Here is a 26,706-nt window from a genome sequence, read left to right as displayed (position 1 = left end):
TTTAAGAAATCGGTTCTCAAATGGAAGTTTTGATTGCAACAATTAACTAGTTCCTGCACCAGGGTGTAAATAGCATGCAGTACTATGAACACCTGGGTACGAATAGCATCCACTTTTAACTGTACATTGATGCAAACAGCATACCTTATTCAGAGTGTATATTACACAGCTGAGCTATTCACACTCTGTTATGTAACAACAAAAAAAACATGTTGCTTGTTTTTTTTTTTTTTTTTTTTTAAATTTAAAAAAAAATTACATTGTGTGATCAATATTCCAGATTAAATGCACAGGGGTGCAAATAGCATACACTGATATTTGTACCAGACAAGGTACTAATAGAACACATTGCTGTGTGCACCGGGGTACGAATAGCATACATTGAGATTTGTACCAGACGGGGTACTAATAGGACTCAAATCTATGTAACTCAAATCTACGGACTAACATTTGGCAGTGACACTACCAAGGTAGTTGCTATCGTAGTGAGCAAATATGCTTTTGGTTAACGGACCCCTGGTTGGTTTTGATATAAATATTCAGTAATGTATTCATAGTTAGTTCATTTCAAATATACACAGTTAAATTCCTAGTGCTATAGGTTGGGGATTTCACACAGTGGCCAGTCAACAACCAAGTCTATTTACTGTCAAAATCAAAATCACTAACAAATCACAAATCACTAACAAAAACATCACGAACAGAGTAGCTTTCAAGAGCATTTCAATGGGGTTATCAAGCAGACACCTTCCTTCATAGGCATTTCATTGATTTAGGCCCACGACACCTCCAGAAGGCTCACCAGTGGTATCTGGCATCCCAGTAACATAAACATACCAAGCAATATCAGAAATACTTCAGTCATTCCTCTTTGTTGCTGTGGCCATTTATGATCTTATCAGCAACATACCCAACTACAACTACTACAAACTGCAACTACTAAAAACTACATCTACTACAAACTGCAACTACTAAAAACTACATCTACTACAAACTCAACTACTACAAAACAACAAAGTCAATTCCGGCTACAACATGATCCCGAGTAGTCTGTGAGCACCTCAGCCATAGGCTGACTTTTTCAGCAGTATCCAATAACTGTTTTACAGCTCCTTTCAATGACCGTTCTCAAAAACCAGTCTAGCAGAAGGGTTGTGTCTGACTTCGCTACAAAGCCTCTAGCACCTATCTCCATACTTTGATTTCTTCCTTTCAAAGGGTTCCTCAATCACATCTTCAAAGGGAATAGTTTGTAATCACGACAATACAATGTGGAACTTGCAGTTGCCTTCCAACATCCACCAGAAGTTTTTTCCATTCTTGTGCTTTGCCCTGTTTTCTTGCATTGCTTGTATTTGCCCTATGGCTACTTTTCTGCTCCTCATGCACAAGCAAATTTCTACAGCCCCTGTCATTTCCTGATGTGACCGGATCAATCGTGGAAAGTGTTTGTGTCGACTACGCCACCCTGGACCTAATGCCCAGGGACCCCAGAACAATACACCAAGTATCCTGATACCAGTTTAGTCATCAATATGCACAGGTTCAAATACAAAAAGGCAGACACGTGAATTCCAATCAAACCAAATGTCCGTTTATTGAAAGCACTGTTGGGGAGGGGGAGAGGGGAGTGTGGTGTGATATGCTGCTGGAACTGAAAATAACTGGCAGGGGTTAGAAAAATATAAAAATCTACTTTATTATCGTGTTCTTATTGTATCTTTTACTGTCGTGTAGGATGCATGACATTAGTTAAGTAGCAAAACCAATTCTAACACACGCAGAATTGGTGCACGCACAAAAATGAAACAGAAAATTATACTGGCAGGCGGGGCTTACCTGGATGGGGTGAAGCAGACTATCAGGGAAGGTGTCCACACGTGCACTCTCACTGCAGAAAAGTGTTACACCCCTGTCACAGCAAGCCACCACCGACATTCCATAGTACACTCCAAAGTGAAGTTCACAAGCCCGCCACCAGGTGACTAGCTACCCCCCGCCAAAGATAACCCACAGGCCTGCTAACACATAAACTGATCAAAAGATGCACAGTAACCACAAACACCAGCATGTAGGTTATACAAATTAGAGATGTAAACTGTGGATGTAAAGCTATTGAGCCAGGGAAATAATCCTCGCTGTGATAGAGGCTAGGCATGCAGATACACTACAAACTAAAAAAAATGGTTACACACGCAAAAGTAAAAGCAAAACAGACCAGCAAACAAACAAACCAACCCGCCTGGGAAATCCCAAACAAACACAAAGAGCAGCGCAAACAGGTCAACTACCGCAACGCGGAGGAACTGTGATGACGTAAACACAAAAATGAGTGAAAACTAATACTATGGACAAGACAGCAGTGTGACCGCACTAAACAAGCAAACTTGACGAAGCCATGCTACCTGTAACATAAATAGTCAACACTTAGATCTGCAGTGTATCAAATGCCACACAAAAAGCTACAACATTCTGGATTCATACATACCAACACTTGTAGTCACTGATTAGCCAGTAGGCCTAAAGAACGCTTAAACAGACATGCCGTGCCGTCGTCATAAGCTGCAGGCATACATAATTAAGACTTATTAAGACTTCGTAAGGCTAATAAAGGGAGATAATAAATATTTTGAAATGCATACCTGCAGGGAAGAGTTATCTAATGCTACGGACAGGTCAGGTTCCATACAGCCACGGCAGAGTAAGGGAGACGCAGAGCTACAGATGGAAAGGGTAAAGTATTAAGACTAGGCATGAATAGCTTGACCAATGCAGCCAAATTGCAACATACCTGGCGATAGGCTCCTGCGTGAAACCCAGGGACAAACCGTGAGAGAGACAGAGAGGAAGATAGTCCGACCTACTAGGCTCCTTTATACCATGGCCTAATACCAGGATCTGAATGAATGGATAAGCTACGTGCCTGCCCCGCCCCCTTCGTTAGCAGAGACCAGTGTGTAAGGGAAGCAGGAGGAGACAGACAGAGCCAGAATGCAACTGGCTACACTGACATAGAATTAATCTCAACTCTCTTGTTCTCAAGCTAACCCACAGTAATTTTAAAACCTGATTATGTCTCCAGGTGTAGCGACCTTGGGTCAGGCTGGTTTTACCACCAGAAAGAATATGCTATATAGAGTCATGCCCCATACATAGCTTACAGCTTGCGTCTTCACCCACCCATTGACTGAGGTTCTGTGGAGAACATCATAAGTGGCTCCTACAATAAATTTAATTTGGTTAGCATCCATGGCTCATAGCTCCTTCCAGATGATTTTTCTCTTCTCAACACCATGCCAGTTCATCCATTGTCTTTGGTTCACTTGAGATTCCACTGTTGGAACGTTTAGTTTGCTCTGTTCATGAACCAAGCTGGTCATCATCTGTATCTTCTCTTGTGCTGTGGACTTGCCCAATGCTTTGCAACTGGTACCAAGTCCAAGCCCAGCTCTTCCATTCCCTTTCTATTCTGCACCTGCACAATATCCTGATGTTGCAGTGCACCTTGAGCATGATTCACTGCTTCTCGTGGACTCCACTTTCGACCTGTTTTAATTGCAGGGGCAGCGTTCCTGATGACTGGATCCTTGGACTGTGAAAAAGGCATCTCTAAGCTGGTCTAGCACCAAGCTGATCATTGGTAATTCCAACATTCCCTTTCCAAATAATGCTGAAGTACTTAGACAACGCACCCCAAGCCATTTCCTTGATGTGGGCCACTTGATGTGTAGCAAGAGCCCAAACTGTAAGCACCACAACTTAAGCTTGCCAGACAAGAAGGTTTTATCGATGGAATGGGTAGCCTCAATAATTAATTGTTTAGGCTCCACAACCTGTTCTCGGTCACTCAATGTGGAATTGTACCACCTGCCTAAACTCTTTACAGGTTTTTCCACAATAGGTAGAATCACCTCTTTATCAATGTAAAACTTTTCTTCCACGAGCTTCCCCTTCTTAATAGATACACTTCTACATTTTCTAGGTTTCCCTTTCATCCTTGCCCATTTCAGACTGTCATTCAACTTGGCTAACAATCGATGGGTACACAGAGCCGTTATTGTCAGTGTTGTCATGTCATCCATGTAAGCTCGGATGGGAGGTAGCCGAGTGCCATTCTGCAGTTTTTCACATCCAACAACCCATTTTGATGTCCTTATGATTACCTCCATTGCCAACGTAGAAATCTTCTCCGGAACCTGAAATTAGCTGAATGCCTTCCACAACAGACTAATTCTTATTATATTAACTAATGTAATATACATGCTTTACTACCATACATTATTCTTAAGTGTTACCAAAAAAAGTTTTAAAGAAATTGGTAGGCAGAGTGTCTAAGCTATGTGGAAGAGTTGAGATTCTGTACCGTTCTTTCCATAGTTTCATAGTCCAATCTAAACTCTTAAGTCAAGTTAGGCTTCCCTCCCTTTGGAACTGGAAGTTCCAGATGTTGAGTTAGTATTTGAGAAGATATATTTGGTCTGATTTGATCACTTACCTTTGAAGAAAGATGCTCATTGCATTTATTAGTTGAAATAAGTTCAGGTGCTAATTGAGGGGATTTGTTAACTTCTCAACTGTTAAAAACAGCACACCAGTGTTCAGTACTCTTCAGCAGTGGAGAGTGTTCTAACAGGTAGCATCATCACCTGGTATGGGAACTGTACAGCTCGTGTCTGCAGTGCTGTACAGAGAGGGGTATGTTCTGCCGAACGCAGCATCAGAGACTTGCCACACAATTTTTTATCCTCTTTCTCAATCTATTAAGTTCTTTTTTCTTTACTGTATACTTATAAATGGTCAGTAATACCTCTGCACAAGAAAGTTGAGCAGCTAAATGCCATTTCACTACATGTTTTACAAAGTACTGTATCTCTATGTAAGTGACAAATCCAATCGTTGTATCCTTGTAAGACAAGCTACTTACAGGTTTAAGACAACTCCATTCAAAAGTTTGATATCATTGGCCGAGGCCCTGGTCTGCAGCCCATGCTGCCCAATAGGTTAACGCGGCCCTGGCCATTAGTGCATGCATTGGTTGTATTGAACACACTGCTCTATCTGTCATCATATAAAGCCCGCCCCATGCCAGATAAGTAATTGTAATTGGTTTATAGGTTTTTGGAAAACTGGAATGGGTGTCAATGGCCTCCTTGCCAGACTGACCAAATTCATATTTGCTAACAGGTTCATCTGGGTTCTCCCAGGCTACCTCCGCCCACTTAAATAGTTAAAATCTTAGCCTTGGCATCTCCCGTTGCCAAGCAATGCAACATTTGAGAGCCAAGTTCAGTGAGAGAGGCTATAGGCCAAGGGTGGCCAACCAGTCCAGCATGAAGAGCCAAAAAAACACTCAAAAGAGCCGCACAACAAAAAAGATGCCCACACTACAACAGCAACAGCAACTTATACTGTAGGCCTAATGAGACATAGGGCCCCATCATGACATTCTAAAGTGCATCGTCACTCGTCAAAAGTCTATTCAAATTTAGTAGGATGTCCAGTTCACATTGGGAGGGGTTTCGTTATCAAAAGTGGAGCGCATGGCGCAACAAGGTGTGTTCCTAGGTTTTTTAATCAGTCATATGGGTGTGTTTGGGGCGTAACATCATTTTAAACCAATGAGAATGACATCTCTCATTCCCTTTAACGGCGCAAAGCGCGATATGTCAAATAAATGTATCGGTATTTTGGCATTCAACAGCGCATTTGAAGGAGGCTACTTGCGAGACCATATGGAATAGTCATTCTTAAACCATGCTTTACTAAAACCTAGCATAGCCTTCTTTTGCATTTGCACTTGTCTATTATTTGAACTCATTGGCAAAGTGAAACTAACTTCACCAAGGAGTCAGTCAACGACAAGACAGTTATATGCAGTTACTTTCACTATTGACGGACAATGGGTTACCACCGAAAACATAGGCTGGAAAAAGCAACACTTACCCTAATGTTGCTCAAATGACTGAATAAAACAACATTTATCCTGCAGAGGAGTTGCTTATATCTAGTGACAGTGCGTCTTCAGCTGTGCTCCATACGTGTCTCTCGCCTCTCCCCTAATCACTTTTAAGCGTCATTACCAATTTGCAAATGATGGTGAATAACTACTCATAATGAGATGTACAGAATTTCGTAATATCTTTATTCTAATTATGTTTCCCATTGTAATCGTGCAATTTGTAATGCTTTGCATGGACGTGCGCTGGTGTGCGTTCATGAATGATAGAAGGATGGTGCGTGCACCTGCCAATATGACTGTTGACATGCGCTCTTAAAATAGCATATGAACAACTCGCCATTGACTTCTGACCAGGTTTAGGTGGTGTACGATAGCGATTTTTAGACAACGCGCCAGGCCCCTCCCTAGGTTGTTAATTGCCACAGCCCTGGGCACAATGTTTAAAAAATAAACATGCAAAATACCGAATTAAACTTTGCGTGGGTGGAAAACTAACTTTACGCCATGCGCTGGTGCCCAAAATACAGCCCATAGGGTTATAGTCTAAATAGCTCTTCTCTTTTTCATATAAAGCGGGACATGTGACAGATGCTACAAACTACCATTTTCAGGAGCGAGTGTAGCAACAACAATGTCTGACACATCACAAATTCCCTGTCACTGAATGATTGAATGAGCAATGTTGAAGTGTTCCAGCTAATATGGTGCCAATGTGACCATCAAGTGCTCTGTTAATTTTCTAAAAGAAAATGAACAAAAATAAAAAACGTGTTGGCTTCTTGGGCTGATGTTTAAATAGCCTACCTTAACCTTGTAGCCTACTTGTGGAGGTCAGTGGCATTGGGAAACTCTTGGGAAATGTTCAGGTTTTTGAAGCTGTATGCAACAGTTAAGTCTGGCATACCAAGTACCAAACTAATGTGTAGAACATGTTTTTTACAGTGTTATTTTGGTTACAGACACCTTGACAGTTTTACCAGAAAGATTATGCGACAAAAAGACAAACATTTGGTAGAAAGGCCTGTGTTCCTCCTTATCTTAGGCTACGGTTTCCTGCTTATGTTTCTTTTTGGGCTAGATCCATCACATGACAGTAAAATAATTTTTAACTTAAGCATAGCCTAACTTTTGGCAGTAGGCCTAGGCCTACAGTGAAATAATGAAATGCATTTTGATTCATCAGAAATATATTTCAAAAATAGAAAACTCTTAAATCCAAGGAAAGGAAAAGAGAACATCAGCTGAGCCGCACAAGAAGAGCCACAGGTTCGCCATATATACGAAAAATTACCATGACGTCACTACAACAATATTCTTCTGGAAATAGCCGAAGCATTCTCTGATGGCACTAATAGTAAACAAACCCTTCAATGTCATTTGACCAGGGCAGAGGGATCAAGAAAACAGAGTAAGTGGCTTGAATTTATTATTTTCTTCTTGCAGGGTGCTACAGGCAGGGGTTAAAGTGGGGGGGGGGGGGGGGGGGGACAGGGATGAACGCAGTTCCGCCACCTCAGATAATAATAATAAATATATTCTTTCATACCAATGATATAGCGCGATGATATTGTTAAAATAAACGGTGCCCTGATGACAGTCAGGATAATATCTAACTAGTATTGTTCAGTTCATGTCTATATCAGATATATACATGATATATCTATATCATGTATATATCTGTCATTCTCACTTGTCACTTTCTCTCTGTATTTCATCCTTGCATGAAATAGATTTGCGGGAGATTCTAATTTACAGCGGGGAAAATAAGTATTGAACATGTCAACATTTTTTTTCAGTAAGTATACTTCCAGTGAGGCTACTCACATGAAATTTTCACTGGACATTAGTAAAAATCCAAACATTAATGTCTAAAAGTAGAGTTATGAGTAAAAAAGTGGAATGGCACAGGCAGGGGCGGACTGGGACCAAAAATCGGCCCAGGCATATTTGGCCCAAGTGGCCCTCAAATCAGTCGGGCACACCTAATTAAATGCAAAATCTTTGCATTACCCTTAAATATGCATATATTTTTAGCTGTCATGGAGAGTGATGTAGGCCTCATTGGTTATCTCTCTGACTGATCAGAGGTAGGCATGGAGCATATGATCTCCATATTCAAGTAGGCTAACAAGCAATTATTAAAGAAGAGTTTCTGCTTGAATTCAAAGTATCATTTCAAATTATTCAATGGGCTACAATTGACAGCAGCACCAAAAATGACTGAAGCCTATGTAAAGAGTTAAATTACCCAGATTGTTTAGACATTAATGTAATTTATACCAGTTACCACTGTGGGACAACTGAAACAACACAAAATAAACAGGGCTGTTGCTGGAAATATTTTATTCCTGTAGGCTATACTACCTACCTACATTGCTGGTACATTTTGGAACAGTACAGCTACATGAACTAATTATCTTTAGTGTCTTCCAGTAGCCTATCGTAGGCCTATACTGTAGCTTAGTAGGCTTGTGCATGACGTGACGTTTTGTAAACTACATTTCCGTCAGTCTACAGTCTTTTAGCCCTTCTTTACCATGATAACCCTTCCAAGATAGAACCCTTCTCTACTTTGAGAGACCAACCACCACTCATGCCATCGATGTTGAATTTTGGGCATCTGACAGAAACTGATCAATCTGACCAACAATTAACGTCGATTTGACACTATTTTGCTGTCCGGGTTTGCAAATCATTCATTTAGAAAATTTAAGTTGCGCTATTTGTTATTATAATCACAGCACGGCCTTACTATGTTATCAGTAGGCTACCATATAATATAATCATATAATATACATTATCGCAATTAATAAGTCATCATAATCATCATAGTCAGCATGGCATGTCACAGCCTACCTGCTCCACCACTGAGTTCTTATCATGTAGCCTAAACTAGGCTCGCACTCTCCACCTGCCCACTGTCCCTTGCTCTGTATGCTTGCTTACATCCTCATTCAAACTCCACGAACTTCAACATGTTGCTGACATATGCTAGCCTACTTGCAATATTGTATTTTTGAAGCTTCTACATTGGTGTTAATTTTGCAAAATTGTCACTACCGGCACCCGCCGCAATTTCGTGTAGGCAACTTCGATTAACTTTTGATACGCTCACAGAATCCTGGCTCTGAGCCAAAATGGGAGGGGTGGGGCCTGACGTGAGCTGTTATTGGATCAGTCCAGTGTCAATATTGAAATGTAACCAATGGGCCGCTGATTGTCCTTCCTTTGGGCCGATCGTTGGCCAAAATGCTTAAATTATAGCCTATTCTATCGGCCCAAAAGGTGCGTCGGCCCACCGGGAAAATGCCCGGTATGCCAGATGGCCAGTCCGCCCATGGGCACAGGGAAAAAGTATTGAACACACTAAGAAAAAGCAGTACACAAAGGCAAGGAATGGCAAGGAACAAACTGGAATCTATAAGTAGTTAGTCACACAAGAAACATTTCATGATGGGTAAAAGCAAAGAGCTCTCCCAAGACCATTGCAACCTTATTGTTGCAAAACATATCAGTGCAACTGGTTACAGATGCACTTCAAAACTTGAACAATTAACTAAAGATCAGGATTCACAAGCCCTGGAATCTTCAATATTAAAGGACTATCTGTTTAAAAGAATGGGCCAAACTCACACCAGAATAGTTTCGTCATACAGGAAATGCCTTGAAGCTGTCATTATGAATAAAGGCTTTTCCACTAAGTATTTAAGAAATTTCAGCAGACGTGTTCAATACTTTTTTCCTGTGTCATTCTTCAGTATTACACATAACTCTACATATGGACTTTAGTGTTTGGATTTTTTTATATAGGTGGATTATCTAAGTTAATGTCTGGTGAAAATTTCATGCAAATAGTGGAAGTATACTTACTGAAAAAAATGTTAAGGTGTTCAATACTTATTTCCCCCGCTGTACATGCTCAAGGAGGTTTCCGGAGAAGTTGGATGTCTGCTCCTTTTTGCCTAGTTTTAAGTAAAAGGTCGTAGTGGCGTACTTTGATGTGAAAATGCGTGCTTGCTACCAGTGTTGCCACAGTTACCTTGAAAAAGTAATCTGATTACTGATTACTCCTTTAAAAAGTAAATTAGTTACTTTACTGATTACTTGATTTTAAAAGTAACTAAGTTAGATTACAAGTTACTTTATTAGTTACTTTCAGCAGCTGCCGACAACACCCCCACCGCCTCAACATAAAAATGATAACCGGTTTTGCCAATACTCACTATACTGGAAGTGCATTTTAACAGTAATGTTAGCCATGTATAGCATAAATCCCAACCTAACCTACTTAGATACTGAAATTCAGATGTTTGTTCAATAATACCAACACCAAAATAAGGAAGGCCTATTGATAGAAATTGTTATAGTAAAATATGTAGATTTTTTTTTTTCATGTAGCCTTGGCAATTAGCCATCTTGTATAGGCCTGAGTAATATGCAAATGAAATTACACTTGTTAAACTCACCTCAACAAGTCTTTTGCAATCATTTAACCCGCTGTGAACAATGCTAAAGTCGCTGTTACAAACAGTGCAGTGTGCAAGACTATCATTATGTTTTAATCTTATGAGACAATTGGGTACACTTTTGTGTAGTCTGATGTGAAATGGGTCTTAAATCTTCCTTTTTGAGGGGCACTGACGCTGCCATGACGCTCCTGTTCCTAGATACACTGACTGAACTGATTAATTAAGTTTGGGAGAAAAGAGATATAAGCACACTTACACTGAAAACTGATTGGTTGATTTAGCAAAACAGACCAGGATGCTCTCTGTCTTGGATGCCGCTTCAGGCACAAACGCACCACTCCTCTCTCTCTCCCTCTTCATTGTGTGCGCGTTAAACTCATATGCACACGCGATTTGAAGTCCGGTCTGGCTTCCGTGCTGTTGTTCGCTCTAGGTTCCGGGAGATTTTATGTAATTTGTGGGCATCAGGAAGCCGCTATCAATATGTGGGAGACTCCCAAAACTTCGGGAGACTTGTGACGTCTAGCTAGACAGCACTTTGTCGCCAGTACAGAATGTACAATGTACCTTAATGTTGTCATGTTTAGTTGACAAACTCAAAGTAATGACTGATGAAATGTGCATCTCTCTCCAGGGGCGGACCTGGACACTTTGAGGCCCAGGGCAAAAGATCCCGAGGCCCCTCCGACCCCCCCCACACACACACACACACACACCACAACCCTAAAACTAAAACACACTTTTTTTCTGTAATAATGGGACGCTGAGACATACTCAAATACAACAAATATTTATTGCCAAAGATGACAATCAAAAAACATTAGTAAAAACCTTTGAAAGTAGGCTAATTACAATTATGAATGGTGTGTGTCTGTGTGTGAGTGTGTGTGTGTGAGAGAGAGAGAAGGCTAGGGGTTTGGGGTCTCTGTGTGTGAATATACTCTTTGTAGCTATGTATGAGAGTCTGTCTGTGTAGGCTGTGTACACAGAGAGGGAGAATAGAGTGTAGAAGAGAGAGAGAGGGAGAGAGAGAGAGAGTGAGTGAGTGTGTGCGTGCGAACTAAGTGAGGTGTTTGATCTTCCAAAAAGCCGACATCCAAAACAATAAACAGCGTCTGCACTGACCGAATAAACTAGCCATTTTCTGTTTCTATTTTTTCTCCATTTTTCATGATCATGTAATAATGTTCAACCGTGAATCTTCTGGGTGGTTTATCTGCATTTTTGGGGAATTCAAAGTTCTTAATTGCACAGGGCCTTTTTTTAACGATTTCAACTTGCTCTGCATCTCTTACGGTGTCTGGCCATAACGCAGGGTCGTCACTGATAACTGTAGCCTAGTGCTAGGTATTGTGTTAGGGCTACTCACGTACTGGTTTCGTTTGCACCCAAAGCTTCTGCTACTGAAATGGTGTACGTAGCAGCACCAACAGCACCAGTGCGAACTTCGGCAGTGACAGTGATCTTGTCCCTCACGACTGTTTCACTTAGATCAACATCATAATCATCATCATCATCAGTAGAAGAATATGTAGTACAAGAGCTATCCAAACTAGAAAAGCATTTCCTGAAGGAAATATTAGATTATTTGCTAGGTAGATGAGGTTTAATATAGTTGGAATGACTGAACTAGGTAGATGAGGTTTAATATAGTTGGAATGACTGAACAATTAAATAGGTGGATAGTTTAAAAGGTTAAGTTATTTGCTAGGTAGATGAGGTTTAATATAGTTGGAATGACTGAACAATTAAATAGGTGGATAGTTTAAAAGGTTAAGTTATTTGCTAGGTAGATGAGGTTTAATATAGTTGGAATGACTGGGCAGTTAAATAGGTAGATAGTTTAAATGGTTAAATTATTTGCTAGGTAGATGAGGTTTATTATAGTTGGAATGACTGAACAGTTAAATAGGTGGATAGTTTAAGTTGAACAGAATATGTAGTCTTAATAGAATGATACTGTATGCTTAAAGGTGCGATTTGTAGGATTGTTACCGAACGTTCTGCTGGCCAAAATCAAAACACTGGTGAACGTTCTCAAGACTACCAGACGCGAGCCTCTTCTGGGTTGCCAGATGTAATGAAAACTTAGCTAACGTTAGTTGACCTGCAGCTGCTTTAACGTTTCTCCAACCATGACCCAGCTACACATTACGGAAACAGTGAAAACAAAAAATTCCTCTCTAACCAACGTAACATATTTAGCTGAAGTTAGCGATGCAGATTAAGTTTAGCATAGGCTACCTGTTGTGGAGAAATATGGCCAGCTCTGCATCAGACTTGATATTCTTCGTTTGACGAAGACGTCACCATCTCAGGAAGCTCCTCCGATGTCCACTTAATTTGTTTCTTGTTTTAATTTTGGAAATTTGCCTGCCTCTTGTAGGTGTTCATGACTACAACTGACAGCTGTTGACAGTTGGCCTTTGCTAATTTGGCAATCCAAATAGGAGGACGCGCTAGCCCATTATTAATACGATATTCTACAATTAATCGTTCAAAACATAAACGAAAATTCCAAGAGATTCCGCCCCGTAACTGTTTTTTTTTCATGGGTTTTACGGGGTTTCACGGGTTAGAATAATGTTGTCAAATAAGCCATTACTTCAATTCATCGTGTTTCCTCACTCTGACAACATATGGTGATCATTTTTGGAATGGTTACAGTTTATTTTCCATTATTTCCTACATACTGGACCTTTAAAGCCTGAGAAACTGACAGTTGATCCAGGTGGCCTGGCCACCTGGCAGAAGATTCTAATTGCTGTGATGTCATAAAGGGCAATGTTAAGTCAATGGGGAAATTGATAGTTTTTAATTAATAGTTTAAAAAGTATAAAAGTTACAAAGATGAAAAATACAAAGCCCACATGTCCTAATTAAGACCTACGCGTCAATGTTTGAATGAAGTTTCTACGTTAAGCGGTTGAAGCTGCATTAGCTGCGTTAGAAGAATAATAATAACTAGAAAAGCATTTCCTGAAGGAAATACAGTGCATGAAAATGCAAAGAATATGATGTAAAATATCATACAGAGTAAAAACAAATAATGCAGATATAGTTGCAATAGTGTTGCTAGGGTAAATATGTTGGTTTTATGCCAAATTAAGTGGTTGCTCTGCTGGTTGCTTAGGTAATCCTGTTGGTTGCTATGGTGGTTGATAGGATGAAGTTGTGGTGGTTGCTTGGGTATTTGACATGGGTGCTAGGCTGTTGCTAGGGTACATGAGGTGGTTGCTAGGCAGTTGCTAGGTTAGTTGTGGTGGTTGCTATGCTGGTTGCTAGGTTAAACTCATTGGTTGCTATGTTGGTTGCTAGGTTGTAACTGTGGAAATGGTTGCTAGGTTGTTGCTAGGGTATTTGACATGGTTGCTAAGCTGTTGCTAGGGTACATGGGGTGGTTGCTAGGCTGTTGCTATGTTAGTTGTGGTGGTTGCTATGCTGGTTGCTAGGTTAAACTTATTGGTTGCTATATCGGTTGCTAGGTTATAACTGTGGAAGTGGTTGCTAGGCTGTTGCTAGGGTATTTGACATGGTTGCTAGGCTGTTGCTAGGGTACATGAGGTGGTTGCTAGGCTGTTGCTAGGTAAGTTGTGGTGGTTGCTATGCTGGTTGCTAGGTTAAACTTATTGGTTGCTATATTGGTTGACACACGTCTGTTATTTGTTCAATAAGAAGTGTTGCTTGTTAAAACATGTGACTAGTGAAACTCAAATGATTTTAGAAATATTTAGCCAAAGCCAAAAAGTGTTAGAGAGAAGGAGAGACGCCGGTGCAGCTCAGATGTCTTCTTAATTTTCTTTATTCTTTAGTAAAAGGTGCAGAACATTATTAAACTTTAAAGACAGAATACGCACGCAGGCACATAACTAGGCTACTTGTTGTTTTCTTTTACACGGCTATCTATATATGGTTATCAGCACACAATGTTGGGCTAATTCACTAGTTATGGATATCACAAGTTTAAACAACGAAAACAGAAAGGATGGAGACAGCAAAGCTAGAGGAGTTATTCCAGATGGGCAAGAACAAGGTAGGCAATTGTCAGAACATTAGATTACAGCTGTTTGAAGCCAGACGTCACCGTATGCTAGAACAAAACTAAAGGTAACTTTAGCTATAGGGCTGTATCAATTTGTCCAAATGAATAGGTCATCGTAGACGTTGTTGTTGTATTATTGCATGTGGATATTGTTATGCTATGTGGGCTCCTTTTTTTGCAATGCACGGACCTAAAACCGGGAAACGGACAAATATTGTACACACGTGAATTTGTTTTTGCGGGGGTGGGGGTGGGTGGGTGTACGTAGGCTACCATAGCTCTCTCTCTCTCTCTCTCTCTCTCTCACACACACACACAGTACCTTTCTTAGCCACAGTTAATTTTAGTGGTGATATGTGTTATGGACATTGTTATGCACATTATTGACTGCAGTTTATTCTCATCAATGTCAGTCCATGAATGCATATTGATCAGTTGTTAACTAATACTGTAGGCCTAGAAGTTGCATTTGAAAATGTTACTGTTGTAGGCTGTTTGCTTTTTATTTCAGCCACATTGTTTTAAAGTGGTGGACCATTACACACCAATTTTGAATAAGCCATACTGCAATACCGATTTCATGGTTGCACCATGCACATGTTCGCCGATTATGTGGCCCTCAGTAACCTATAAATTCAATGATGTGGCGCTCTATGAAAATGAGTTTGACACCCCTGCTCTAAAATATCTGTCCTGGCCTGGTTGCACCGGATTGTGGCCAAACGACAGAAGCGCGGAGAACCCTCCTTTGTCTACCAAAAAGTGTTACTTTGTGCCCCGCGCTCCCCCACTGCTTGTGAAAGAAGGGGGTGGGGGAGGGGGGCTTAACGTGAAAAAGCTTAATGTCCCAAAACGGCAAAGTCATAATGGTAGGCTACAGGAAGTGGTGGAAGGGTATGGGATGACCAGAGCCGTCTTCGCTGTGCTATTCAGAAAGCATCTTATTGTCTTTCCAGGCGCACACAGCAAGACATTTTTCTATGACCCTCCAAAGTGATTGAGAAAAAACGCATGACCCTCCCCAGTCCCAACAATTTAGGCTATTGATGCCTTCTGTCTACTGGGTCAATTTGGGAGCTTGCATGCTACGACTCCTTCCTTGAAATGCCTTGAAAAGGCTGTCGTTTGCACAATTTCACAAATAATCACTGGGCCCGAAACAAACCTGTCAACTTTTCCCGGGTTTATCGCGTATTTTAACTTTTTCCTCGCTGTCTTAGGAGGAGCTGCAGGGCCGTCGCAAGGGGGTGCGAGGCCCTGTACGAACTTGACAGATGCATGAACTTACGTGCATGAAATCATGCGATAGCTTACTTTACACATAGCCAAGGCTACCGTCAGTGCATTTTAATAGTAGCCTAGTCTAATAAGGTACACCAGCTTCTTCTTCCAGTCTTTAAGAGGGGAAATTGTATAGCCTATAACATTAGCTGAGTCACATATTTGGCCATATGGTGTTTATCATAGGCTACATCATGAAACCAAATAGTGTAACAAAGGCGAACACTTTAACAGGGGATACAGGTAAATGTTCAACAATTGCTGTACAGGCTATAATCAATTAGCTAAATCATTTGTCAAGCTGTTTAAATTCGTGCTACATTCAAACGCAAAAGGTGCTTTGATATCTTTTTCGCTTGAACGTCGGCAAGCAGGCATGCTGCGGTTGCAATGAATGAGGATAATTGGTTTTATCTGCGGATTTATTTTTTGCATTATTTTGAATATGACTCGCTCTAGTCTCAACAGCACTTTCCACACGCATCTAAGTTCTAACACATATCCCCTCTCGCTTTCTCTCTCTCCATCCCTGCACACGGTGCTTTCTTAAAGGAGCTGCACCATCTTACAACAATTGCATCTACATTTTCATATTAGAATGTTTTGTCAAGTGTAAGCTTAAACTACCGTGATCAATTTAAGTTCCCGTGTCCCCGCTGAAAGTCTCATGCGCTTATCGTTACACTATCAAATCTATAAGTAACCGTGACAAATAGGGTATAAGATATATAAACTCACGCTATTGTATTATCATATATGTTTGGTAATGGCTCAGCTTTCTCTGATTGTTCTACTGACTTGGAAAATGCATCATGGAAGCAGTAAGTCAAGTCGTATCAAAAATAGTAGTGGCAGAACTCCAAAGTGACACCTTGTGGTTGTTTGTGTCAACTGCAGTTTGTGCCATTTCTGCTGAGAAAATGGGGTGCGTGATTCCTGAAGGAACCCGTCCAAACTTAACAGGGACTCACTGTATCCAGAAGCCTGCTGGATCTGGATCATCATTCTTCAATTACAAGGGCGCATTTTCAGTGGTTTTGCTAGCCCTAGTTGATGACAACTACAATTTCATTGCTGTGGATGTGGGAGCGTTTGGTAGCAACAGCGATGGAGGAATTTTTGCTCATTCTAATCTAGGCAAAAGCCTTGAGGCAGGCACACTGCATGTCCCTCCACCTGCTGCCTTACCTGGTGCCCCAGAATTGGGAGATCTGCCCTATGTGATAGTGGCAGATGATGCATTCCCTCTGAGGACGTACATCATGAAGCCATATCCAGGGAGACGCTTACCAGAAGACCAGCGAATCTTTAACTACCGCCTCTCCAGTGCCCGCCGGATGGTGGAAAATGCCTTTGGTATTTTAACACAGAGATGGGAGATATACCAACGGCGATTGCGGGTGGCACCGGATACAGTAGACCAGGTAAAATATTGCACAGTATATCAGTTAAAAATAAAATAGATGTTTGTTAGTCATTAGACAAGTTTACTGATTACACCTTATTCTTTGTTACTGCAGGTGATCAAGGCCACATGTGTCCTCTGCAACTACCTACGACAAGATGCAGGCCAGGCAGCAGCAGAGGATGAGCAACATGAGGAAGGTGATGTAGCTGTGGGCCCTGCTTTGCAGCCCATCCCACCTCTACGAGGGAACCGTGGACCTGTCCTAGCCATGCACAATCGGGACACACTATGCCGCTATTTCTCCTCTCCTGCAGGGGAAACACGCAGCCAATATTACAAAGTGCACCGTGGCTTGCTGTGATCATGCACCGTTGCATACTTCATATTTGATTTGTTAATAATTTATTTCTTTGTGTAATAAATGTGCTTATTGTATGCAATCTGCAATTGGTCTCCCTGTCATGTTGCCATGCTCTAACCCAAGTCACAATTAACAGTAACAGTATAAATAAGATCAGAAAATTATTTCACATGACAATATTTTACTCTCAACTCATTCATTTATTTAATCACAAATTCATGTATGTGTTGGCTGGTTGTGAAAATGTGTGATGTTCCCCATAAATGTGTGTCTGCCCAGCGTTGAAAATCTGTGGTTGCATACTGGTCATCTGGCCAAATTCTGCCTCGTGCAGAATTTGTTGGAACCTCATCTTAACCAGTGACTGTTTCTCTGCAGGTAGCATCCTCAGAGCTGGAGCCAAGCTAGCCAAAAACAAAAAAAATCGCGTCTCTCTCCTCTTCACGTACTTTCTCCCTCTCTTTCTCTCTTGTCTCTTTCCTCTCCAAGTACCTCTCCATAAAGCTGCTACCAGTGGCACCCTGGCTACGCTTTCGTTTAGGGGTTGGTTGACAGTCATCACCTTCTGTCTGTACAACGTCTACGTCCACAATGTCTGACTCCTCTCTCTGTTCAACCTGAATGTTACTTGAAACCCTGTGTCAAAAATACATGAGCAATTAATCCCAAAACATGCCCTTAGAAAATGATGAAAATTAAATTGTATTTCACTAATAACCCTGGCGTAGGAATAATCTGTGCTTAAGTTAACTGTAGCCAAATTACATACTCAGAAGTGTTTGGTTCTGCACAAAATAAAGAGGGCAGGATTTAAGGCTACTGGAACAGGCTTGATTTCTGTAATGCGAGCGCCCTCTACTGGTGCAATACTGCAAACTTATTAAACCTAAATGTTGTGCAAACGTTAATGATGATTCGAGAAATCATCCATAGCGACTGAGAAAAAATAACAAAGGGGCCATGACATAACATAAATTAGAGTAAACATTACAAACAAGTGGTTGGTTGTTAAAGAACATAACATGAGATACCTTCTATGTTCAAGTGACGACTCAATGAATGACATGGCATCCATAAATTTCCACTTCTTCTTTTTTTTGCTTGCCTGTCCACTTGTTCCTGGGTTCTCTTTCTTATTCCGCATGTACGTGTCTCTAAGGTTGCGCCACAGTTTCTTCACTTCTGAGACTGAAAGCATAATAAAACAACATCTTGCAAGGAGAAATGGTCAGGGAGCTCGAGCAGACAAATCGCTAGTTTTGAGGATCATCAGCTAACGTTATAGCTGCTAGATGCCTACATTTTTGCAGCACACAAATCAGTGGTGTATCTCACGATCTCGCAATGTAACGAGATAACTGGAAATGCATAGCTATATTGTGGTTTAATTTAATATGAACAGAAACAATAGCCAGGACATTACTTCAGGTTGGTTTAAGTTGGCTATTGTAACCTAGCTAGTTAACTAGCATAGGAGGCAACTTGTATGTTATTGCTAGGCAACCATTACCATCGTCATGTCCCAGTTCTTCTGCTATTTTCGTCCAGATGTTGTCCTTGAGGTTGACATCTATATAATCTTGGTGGCTTTTGTCATATAGGACAGGGTACTGACAAACAAGATTGATTAGTTGTTCACCCATTTTTTAGCCTTTTCTTCAGTGACGTTCTATATTTGTTTCATCATATTAGAACTCTGCGAAATCATTATTTGATTGGTCAACAGCTCTTTTTCGCATGCGAAATTTCGCATGAAACGAGACCATTGCGAAAGTTTTTCTCATCGCAACGAATTTCGTCCTCGGTGTGTACAGACTAATAAGAATACATGTGTTTAATAGCCTGCGTAATTTCGTGCGAATATTTCGTCCGAAAAATCGGACTTGGTGTGTACGGGCCTTTAGACCTACGTAACATAGTTTGAATGAAGTTTCTACGTTAAACGGTTGAAGCTGCATTAAGTGCGTTAGAAGAAGAATAAGAACTAGAAAAGCATTTCCTGAAGGAAATATAGTGCATGAAAATGCAAAAATAGCATGTTAACTATGCTAACCATGTGACTTAGCTAACCTAGCTAATCATTTTTAGTAGTTATGCTAACTATGCTAACTAGCATGTTATCTATGCTAACCATGTGACTTAGCTAGCTTAGCTAATCATTTTTAGCAGTTATGCTAACTATGCTAACTAGCATGCTAACCATGTTACTTAGCTAATCATTTTTAGCAACTTTGCTTAAAATGCTAACAATGTTAGCAATGTTAACATGCTAACCATGCTAACCATGCTAACTAGCTACAGTGGGTAGGAGTCATAGTTGATGACAAGTAACAGTTACAATGGCTGAACAGTTAAAAAGTTCAGTAGTTTAAAGGGTTAAATTGTTTAACAGTGAAATATTGTAGTGAGGACTTTTATTTTGAAACAGTTTTTGGCAGAGGAAGCAGTTGAACAGGATGTGTAGTCTTAATAGGGCCAGTTTGTATGCTTAAAGCCTGAGACTGGCAGTTGATCCAGGTGGCCTGAACACCTGCCATAGGATTCTAATTGCTTAACGGCCGTATTATGATGTCACAATCGGCAATGTTAAGTCTATGGGGATTTTTAAAAAGTTTTTCTTTAATAGTTTAAAAAGTTTCAAAGTTGAAAAGACATAGCAGCTTCGTCCGTTTGAATACCTACGTTACAAAGTTTGAATGAAGTTTCTAAGTTAAACTGTTCAAGAGAAATAGCGTACGGAAAAAGTGGTAAGCGGAATAATAATAATAAGAAGTTGTTGCCTAGGAAGAACAGTACAGTGCATTTTCATGCACTGTAATAAAATGCCTTGGAATAACAGTACAGTGCATTTTCATGCACTGTAAAAAGAAGCCTAGGAAGAACAGTACAGTGCATTTTCATGCACTGTAACTAGAAAAGCATTTCCTGAAGGAAATACAGTGCATGAAAATGCAAAAAATATTATGCATCATATCTATATGATATTATAAATATCATAGAGTAAAAACAAATAATGCAGATATACAGTAAGAGGTACGACTGGCCGCTGTCGTGCCTCGGATTCTCCCCCACTGGCCGTGGGTGGAGTTAGCCCATGAGCCGGTGCCCCTCCTGTTGGTCGCTGCTGTAACAGGGCAGATAATTAGCTGCTAGGTGGTGGTTGGCTTGCCCAGCCTACCAGTCCAGTAGTAAGTCACAGCACAGCACACAGTAACCACAGGTAATTGCACACAACACCTCCTGTGTATATTAATCACTGCACAATATATAGCTCACAGCCACCACAAACAGTTGCACACCCCATCTCCCCTCTATATAATAATCACTGCACAATATACATCACAGTCACCACAAAAGAGACTACTACGTGGGAGGGCTAGGCTACTAGCTAGTTCAATATGACAGCCAGACGCTGGACCACAGTTCATTCCAAACGAGGGCAGAGCAGCAAAGCCGGTGGAGGCCGGTGTGACATGCCGGCTCGATGCATGAAACATTAATGGGGAGGCCACACGCTGATTCCATAATAATAAAGATAATTTATTAAATAAAGGTAAATTTAACAGAGACTAAATGATGACGTGGTGTAGTGCAAGTCAGTATAATGGAAGGAAACCAAAAGTGTCATGCAAAATCAGTCTAGGGGTTTAACAGCCGAAGGACAACGAAAGCCAAATGCCAGGAGGAGGAAGCCGGGTCGCTGTTGTGGATGCAGGCGATTTATAATCCTGCCAATCAGGCACACCTGAGCACCAACACCTGCTCATGGGGAATAGAGAAGGAGCAGTAGAGAGCACAGGCACACCAAACAGGGCGGGGTCTAAGACCTGCCAATATCCGTCACACCGGAGGGAGGAGTTAGACACTGGAGTTTAGTCAATAGGTTTCAGGAGAGCAAAGTTTCAGTCAAGGCACAAACAATTTCACTGTCGTAGAGAGGGGGGTTACAGTAGTCCAATCAGAGGGTTTTTTAGTTTCAGTCACAGGACGATCAAAGTTCTTAGTAGCCGGAAAAGTTGTTACAGTCACGGGGATGTTTAGTTACGGCACCAGAGTCAACGCTTCGTCACAAGCAGCTGATTAGCAGTGGCAATGATAATTCCTTTATGTTATGACCACACACGTAGCAGAAGAAAACAGCAACTTAACTCTGCGAGGGGTGAACGTTTTCACCCCCCTGAAATCCGATGTAGCAGTGCTCACAAGAGCGGATTCCAGCCAACTTCGTCGAGCAACCGGTGCAGATCCTTGCCGACTCTACTCACGAACAGGCCCGTCTGCAGTCCAGCCACGCTTCTGTGGGGCTCGGCTATCCTGTGCCTCTGCGTTCCCCCTCTCCTCCTCTCGACTGCAACTGGAGGCTTAAAAGTCCATGCATACACCCCATGCACCAATCACCAACCCGTTTTTCTCCCGCTACACACCTGAACCCACTTTGTAAACAAAGAGTGCATCCAGACTTAGTCCCCATGTAAACCCAGGTTTCCCTGTTTTGGTTCCCTCCCCCCTTTTTCCCTTACTTTTCTACCCCGTGACACAAGTCGTTAGGTCAGTCAATTAGGTTATTCCAAACTTTTGACGGACATAGGCATGGCATGGATGGATTATGAACCCCTGGACACAGATCCCCCCCCCCCCCCCCCCGGTGAGTTTTGTGAAAAGAGAAGGGTGGAGAAGAAGCAACTTCACACAGAGGCTTGGGCTTCAGGGCCCCCTGAGCTCTTGGGCCCAGTAAGCCCATTCAGTAATCCATCCCTGGACCCGTGACTCCATTTGTGTTCAAAATGTATACTTTAAAAGAAATGACAAACTAGAGTATCTTATGATAACCTCTATGTTACACAGAATGTGGTTCTTTGACTTATTACTTTTCACCTGAAGATTTTTTTAAACTAAGGCTTAGACTCATAGGTTTGGAGCCTAATAAGATTTTGTCTTTTAATTTAGATTTTATTATGCTGGCGGCTAATCACACAAAACGTAGTTTGAAATGGACAGGGTTCAGGAATAGGCTACTAAGACAGGCCCCTCTTCTGTCTGACTCACCTCATGTTACCCCGTATGCATTATTATAGACTGGCTTCTGACAGAAATGATGTTTTGTGCCAACATGTAGAAACACTAGGCCTACTACAGCCTTTAATTGGTGATTGGAGGTGCAAATTCCTTTCTTTGGTTATTGTCCACCATTTACATTAACTGTAGGCTATCACGTATTGTAAACGTTTTTTCCAACTTGTGTGCCGTCGCCACATTTGATCACGTTTTGCCTGCATGGATGCGCGATTGAGTGCGCATCTAAGTAATATGCAAGATGCAACAATCATTTCTAAGAGGCCTATAAACGGTAATTTCTGGCATTACTACTAGCATATGAATGCATTATTTTATGTTGAAAGACGTGAAAGAAATGACACAGGCTTGCACAAATTCATCATTTAAAATAGAATGTTTTACTTTCATAGCGAGAATAGGCTACAATATGGAAAATGTTCCCTTTCAATCTGATCGGCTCCAAACATGTATGGGATTTCCTTAGCCTGTGCTACACCTTTCCAAGAAGTTTTGTGAAAATTATACCGGTAGCTTTTGCGATATTGTTGACAGCACAACCTCGCCGCAGTAGGGTGCAGTAAATGGAAGCTTTTGATAGCGCACGCCACGGAAAACGGAAAATCAGCAGGACAAACCACTCAGGAGTGTAGGCTACTCTCATAGGTCACTAATTTGTGCGTTATTTACGTTTGATTACATTTCAGATGCGTGTTGGTTTCCTGTAGGCCTAGTATAGCGTTTTATTCTTTCTTTGTTTTTCTATGTCCGTATATTGGGGGGGGCATTTTGGTCGTATTTGAATATTGGGGGGGACATGTCCCCCTCAATGTCTATGGTGACTACGGCCCTGGTGCGCTGTCACTTTAAGAGTGTCTACACAACTCTCATAATGATCTTTTTGCCAGCTCCATTCAAATATTTCCTAGTATCCAAATATGGCTAGTCCACAAACTCCACATTTAGCACAATATTAGCAATAGGCATGACATTAAGTTGGTATAAACAGCTAGCTAGACATTTTCTGTTTAAAAGTGCTATATGAGCCTGGTAGCCACCTATCTGAGTGGAATGTGTTTCGGCATACTGTGCATACTGTTCATGTAAATGCTTAGTTTAAGGGAAACAAATTATTATTGACTTCAAGGCTCACCAGTCCCATTACACAAAGGCAAAGACCACATTATATTTTTGTCCATTTTCCAAATCACAGTGAATGCAGCCAAAATATCAAAATGCCCTGGCTCTCACAGTTTGTAACGGGCCAGTAGGCTAGAGGGAACTGGATAACTGCGCAATCTCCTCCAGCCTCGTCTTTGTTGCCTTAATGATTTCCTTTTCAAAGTTTCTTATATTAAAAATTAGATATCAATTATCAACAATGACAAGCCAGTCAAAACCTTTCACTCTCTCTATCCCTCTCATGCACGCTCCCAATTAAAGGGGAACTTGGCAACTATTTCAACGTAATAAACCCGTTTAGAAATCATTTGGATGGTTAAATGAGCTCGGTAGGCCGGATTCGGCTGGTGGGCCGTATAGTTTGGCCACCTCTGGGCTAGAGGGAATCGGATAACTCTGCAATCTCCTCTACCCTCGTCTTTGTTGCCTTCATGATTTCCTTTCTTATATTAAAAAGTAGCTATCAATTATCAACAATGACAAGCCAGCCAGAACCTGCCACTCTCTCATGTGTGCTCAGACGCATTCCCAATTAATGGATTTAGCATAACATTGAAGTTAGATCTTAATGGAGATTGAGAGAGAACCCGAAAAGTATTGTTATGTAGCATGCTGTTGGTGTATATTACCATTGTAAACATTATCTAAGAAGATTAAAAATCAATTTACAGTAAAGCCATTTATTGGCTACATTTTGGTGCCCCCTCTGTCCCTTGGTGCCCTACACACAGTGCGTGATGCGCGTGGTGGTAGCGGCGGCACTGGTTATACACACAGTATGGAGGATGGTAATATTCAAAAAATTCCATAAGAACCAGAGAGTTACAGAAGGGGTAACCCAAGTCCCCCCAAAAATCTTCAAAAGTGACCTCACTGCTAATAGATTATTTAGAGGGCATGCCAGGTAAAAGCCTAAGATTAGAAAGTGGAAGAGTTGAATTCATGGAATATCTTGGACCTAAGACTTTTCCTGCACATTTGTAGCCTACTTGCCATAATGTAGTCTGTTATGTTGACACATTTGATGGCTTAGGATAGCCATAGGCTATGTGGAGAGAATTACTTTCTGTTTTGAAAGCACAACACAACAGTCATAAATTAATTATTTTTTCAACAGACAAATGGCAGGTGTCGTATGATTTTGTAATGAATGTATTTACCAACAAATGTTTATTCTTATGCTGAAATTGGAGTGATACAAAGGTTTCATGAGTCACACGTGAAACCCCATTGGAAAATGATTTCTGCACTCAGATCTACGCTGGTTTCTACGCTCAGTTGAAAAATGAGGGCCTTTCTCCCTGCAAAAGCACTTATTAACTAAGCAAAATCAAATCCTTCCAAAACCTTCCATTTTTCCATTCCATTTCCATTTTTTTCTAACCATACAAACCTTTGCCAAATTTGGGATTTGCTCTGCAGGTCTGTCTGGTCAAGAGGCCATTGATGCCCATTTCCAATGTCTCTAAACATAATTACAATCACTAAGCCGCATGGACATGTATTTTCTTTGGAACTGAGTAAACAACTGTATTTAAAACCTTTGTTTACAAAATTGCTGCACTTCGGTAACAATTTGGTAAGAGTTTAATGCACCAATTTAAGTTTAATTTCACTGCTAGTTACGCCCCTGCTGGAAGTCAATGAACCCTTTCCAGACCCACTCTCAATCTCAACTGAGAAGGGTCTGGTGTCAACGAAGCTATTTTTTTTCATTTTCCAAAAACTAATTGTGCATGTGTGTATATGTAATTTCCCTTAGGCTGAAGAAGAGGCAAGAGGATCTGTCAGAAAGTGGACCAGAAGGTGAAGCTGATGGAAATGATTATGTAGATGTGGGAGCCACAGAGGATGAAGAGACAGAACTGGAACCTGAGGCAGAGACCTCCAAACTCAACATTTGTGGATCTGTTTGTTCCTCTACTGGTAGCTGCTAGCACCCTGCACAGTTCACCACCCAGCCTTCCAATCATGTGTTTTCTATGCCTGAAGCACTCCTACCAATTTCTCAGTAGACAAACTGTAGAGTATAGAGTGCACTAACATAACATGTCCTATCTCAGTAGCATTATCATGTTATGGCGGAAACCCACACTGACCATTTATAGCAGTATGCTTGAATTTCTATGCAATACAGTTTGATGTATATTCAAAAATAGTATAAAGTGCTATGCAGGATACCAACACCTGGGCAGCATGACATATTATGGTGTAGTGCCATGCAGCTTTAGGTTTAAAGAATGAGGTCCTGTTTTTTATAAAGGCATGGCAGTTCAATTATTAAACTGTTGAACAGTTTTTTTGCAGTGATAGCCTAGTATTAGTGTGTCAATATTGATTTCCTGCTTTTTTGCATTGTAATTGGATGTATTTTTATCAAAATCTAATACATGTTTGTAAAGGGGTCACATACTAAGCAATATTGAGACAGACATTTCAATTATGTGACCTGCATGAGGTCCACCTTGCATCTGAACAATGCACTTTCTTTGCAGTCACTGTGTGCAGTCCCAATGTTTTCTTTTTCTTTATTTTTTTAAATGATCAATGTTTTAATCTCAAGTCTGTGCAAGCTCAGTGTAGATGGGAGAGATTTGCACTCCTGACAGTATTGTAGCTTATATAGTTGTCTGCTTTTTCTATAAGAATTTGATAGGAATATTGTTGAGATATGCATGTAACCACTATACATACATAGGCTTTGTTTGGATATATGGAGGCCCTAAGATGCTAAATGTTAACATTAAATTTAATAGGTAATTTGTCATTATCTTGAGATAACAAAACATTTTCCTGAGATAATGACATAAATTATTTAATATCTAGGGAAAACAAGGTATTGTCTTCTTAAGGGGCTGATCAGCTACACAAGGTCTTTGGGAGACTGATATTAAACTGAAATTAAGAAATGAAGTGTTATAAACCCTGTTAAATGTTTTGTTTTATTCCAAA

At 40.9% G+C, this 26,706-nt stretch overlaps 1 protein-coding gene across 4 annotated transcripts in view; it reads left to right on the top strand.

Moving 5' to 3' along the window:
* LOC121685489 (serine/threonine-protein kinase 32C-like) overlaps positions 1–26,504 on the top strand; it is a 288,624-nt gene extending 262,120 nt beyond the window's left edge. For 2 of the 4 annotated variants that reach the window (XM_042066054.1, XM_042066056.1), the window contains exon 12: positions 25,517–26,504. In XM_042066054.1, coding sequence (XP_041921988.1) covers positions 25,517–25,691 — 175 coding nt within the window. In that variant the 3' untranslated portion in view covers positions 25,692–26,504. Of the gene's footprint in view, positions 1–3,561; positions 3,642–25,516 lie in introns of those variants that run through there. The other 2 variants (XM_042066057.1, XM_042066055.1) reach the window with 2 other exon arrangements.
* The last annotated feature ends 202 nt before the right edge of the window (positions 26,505–26,706 follow it).

This window comes from Alosa sapidissima, chromosome 16, assembly GCF_018492685.1.
Source record: "Alosa sapidissima isolate fAloSap1 chromosome 16, fAloSap1.pri, whole genome shotgun sequence".
Lineage (NCBI taxonomy): Eukaryota > Metazoa > Chordata > Actinopteri > Clupeiformes > Clupeidae > Alosa > Alosa sapidissima.
Note: the sequence above shows the minus strand (reverse complement) of the source record. Positions and strands in the feature narration are given on the sequence as shown.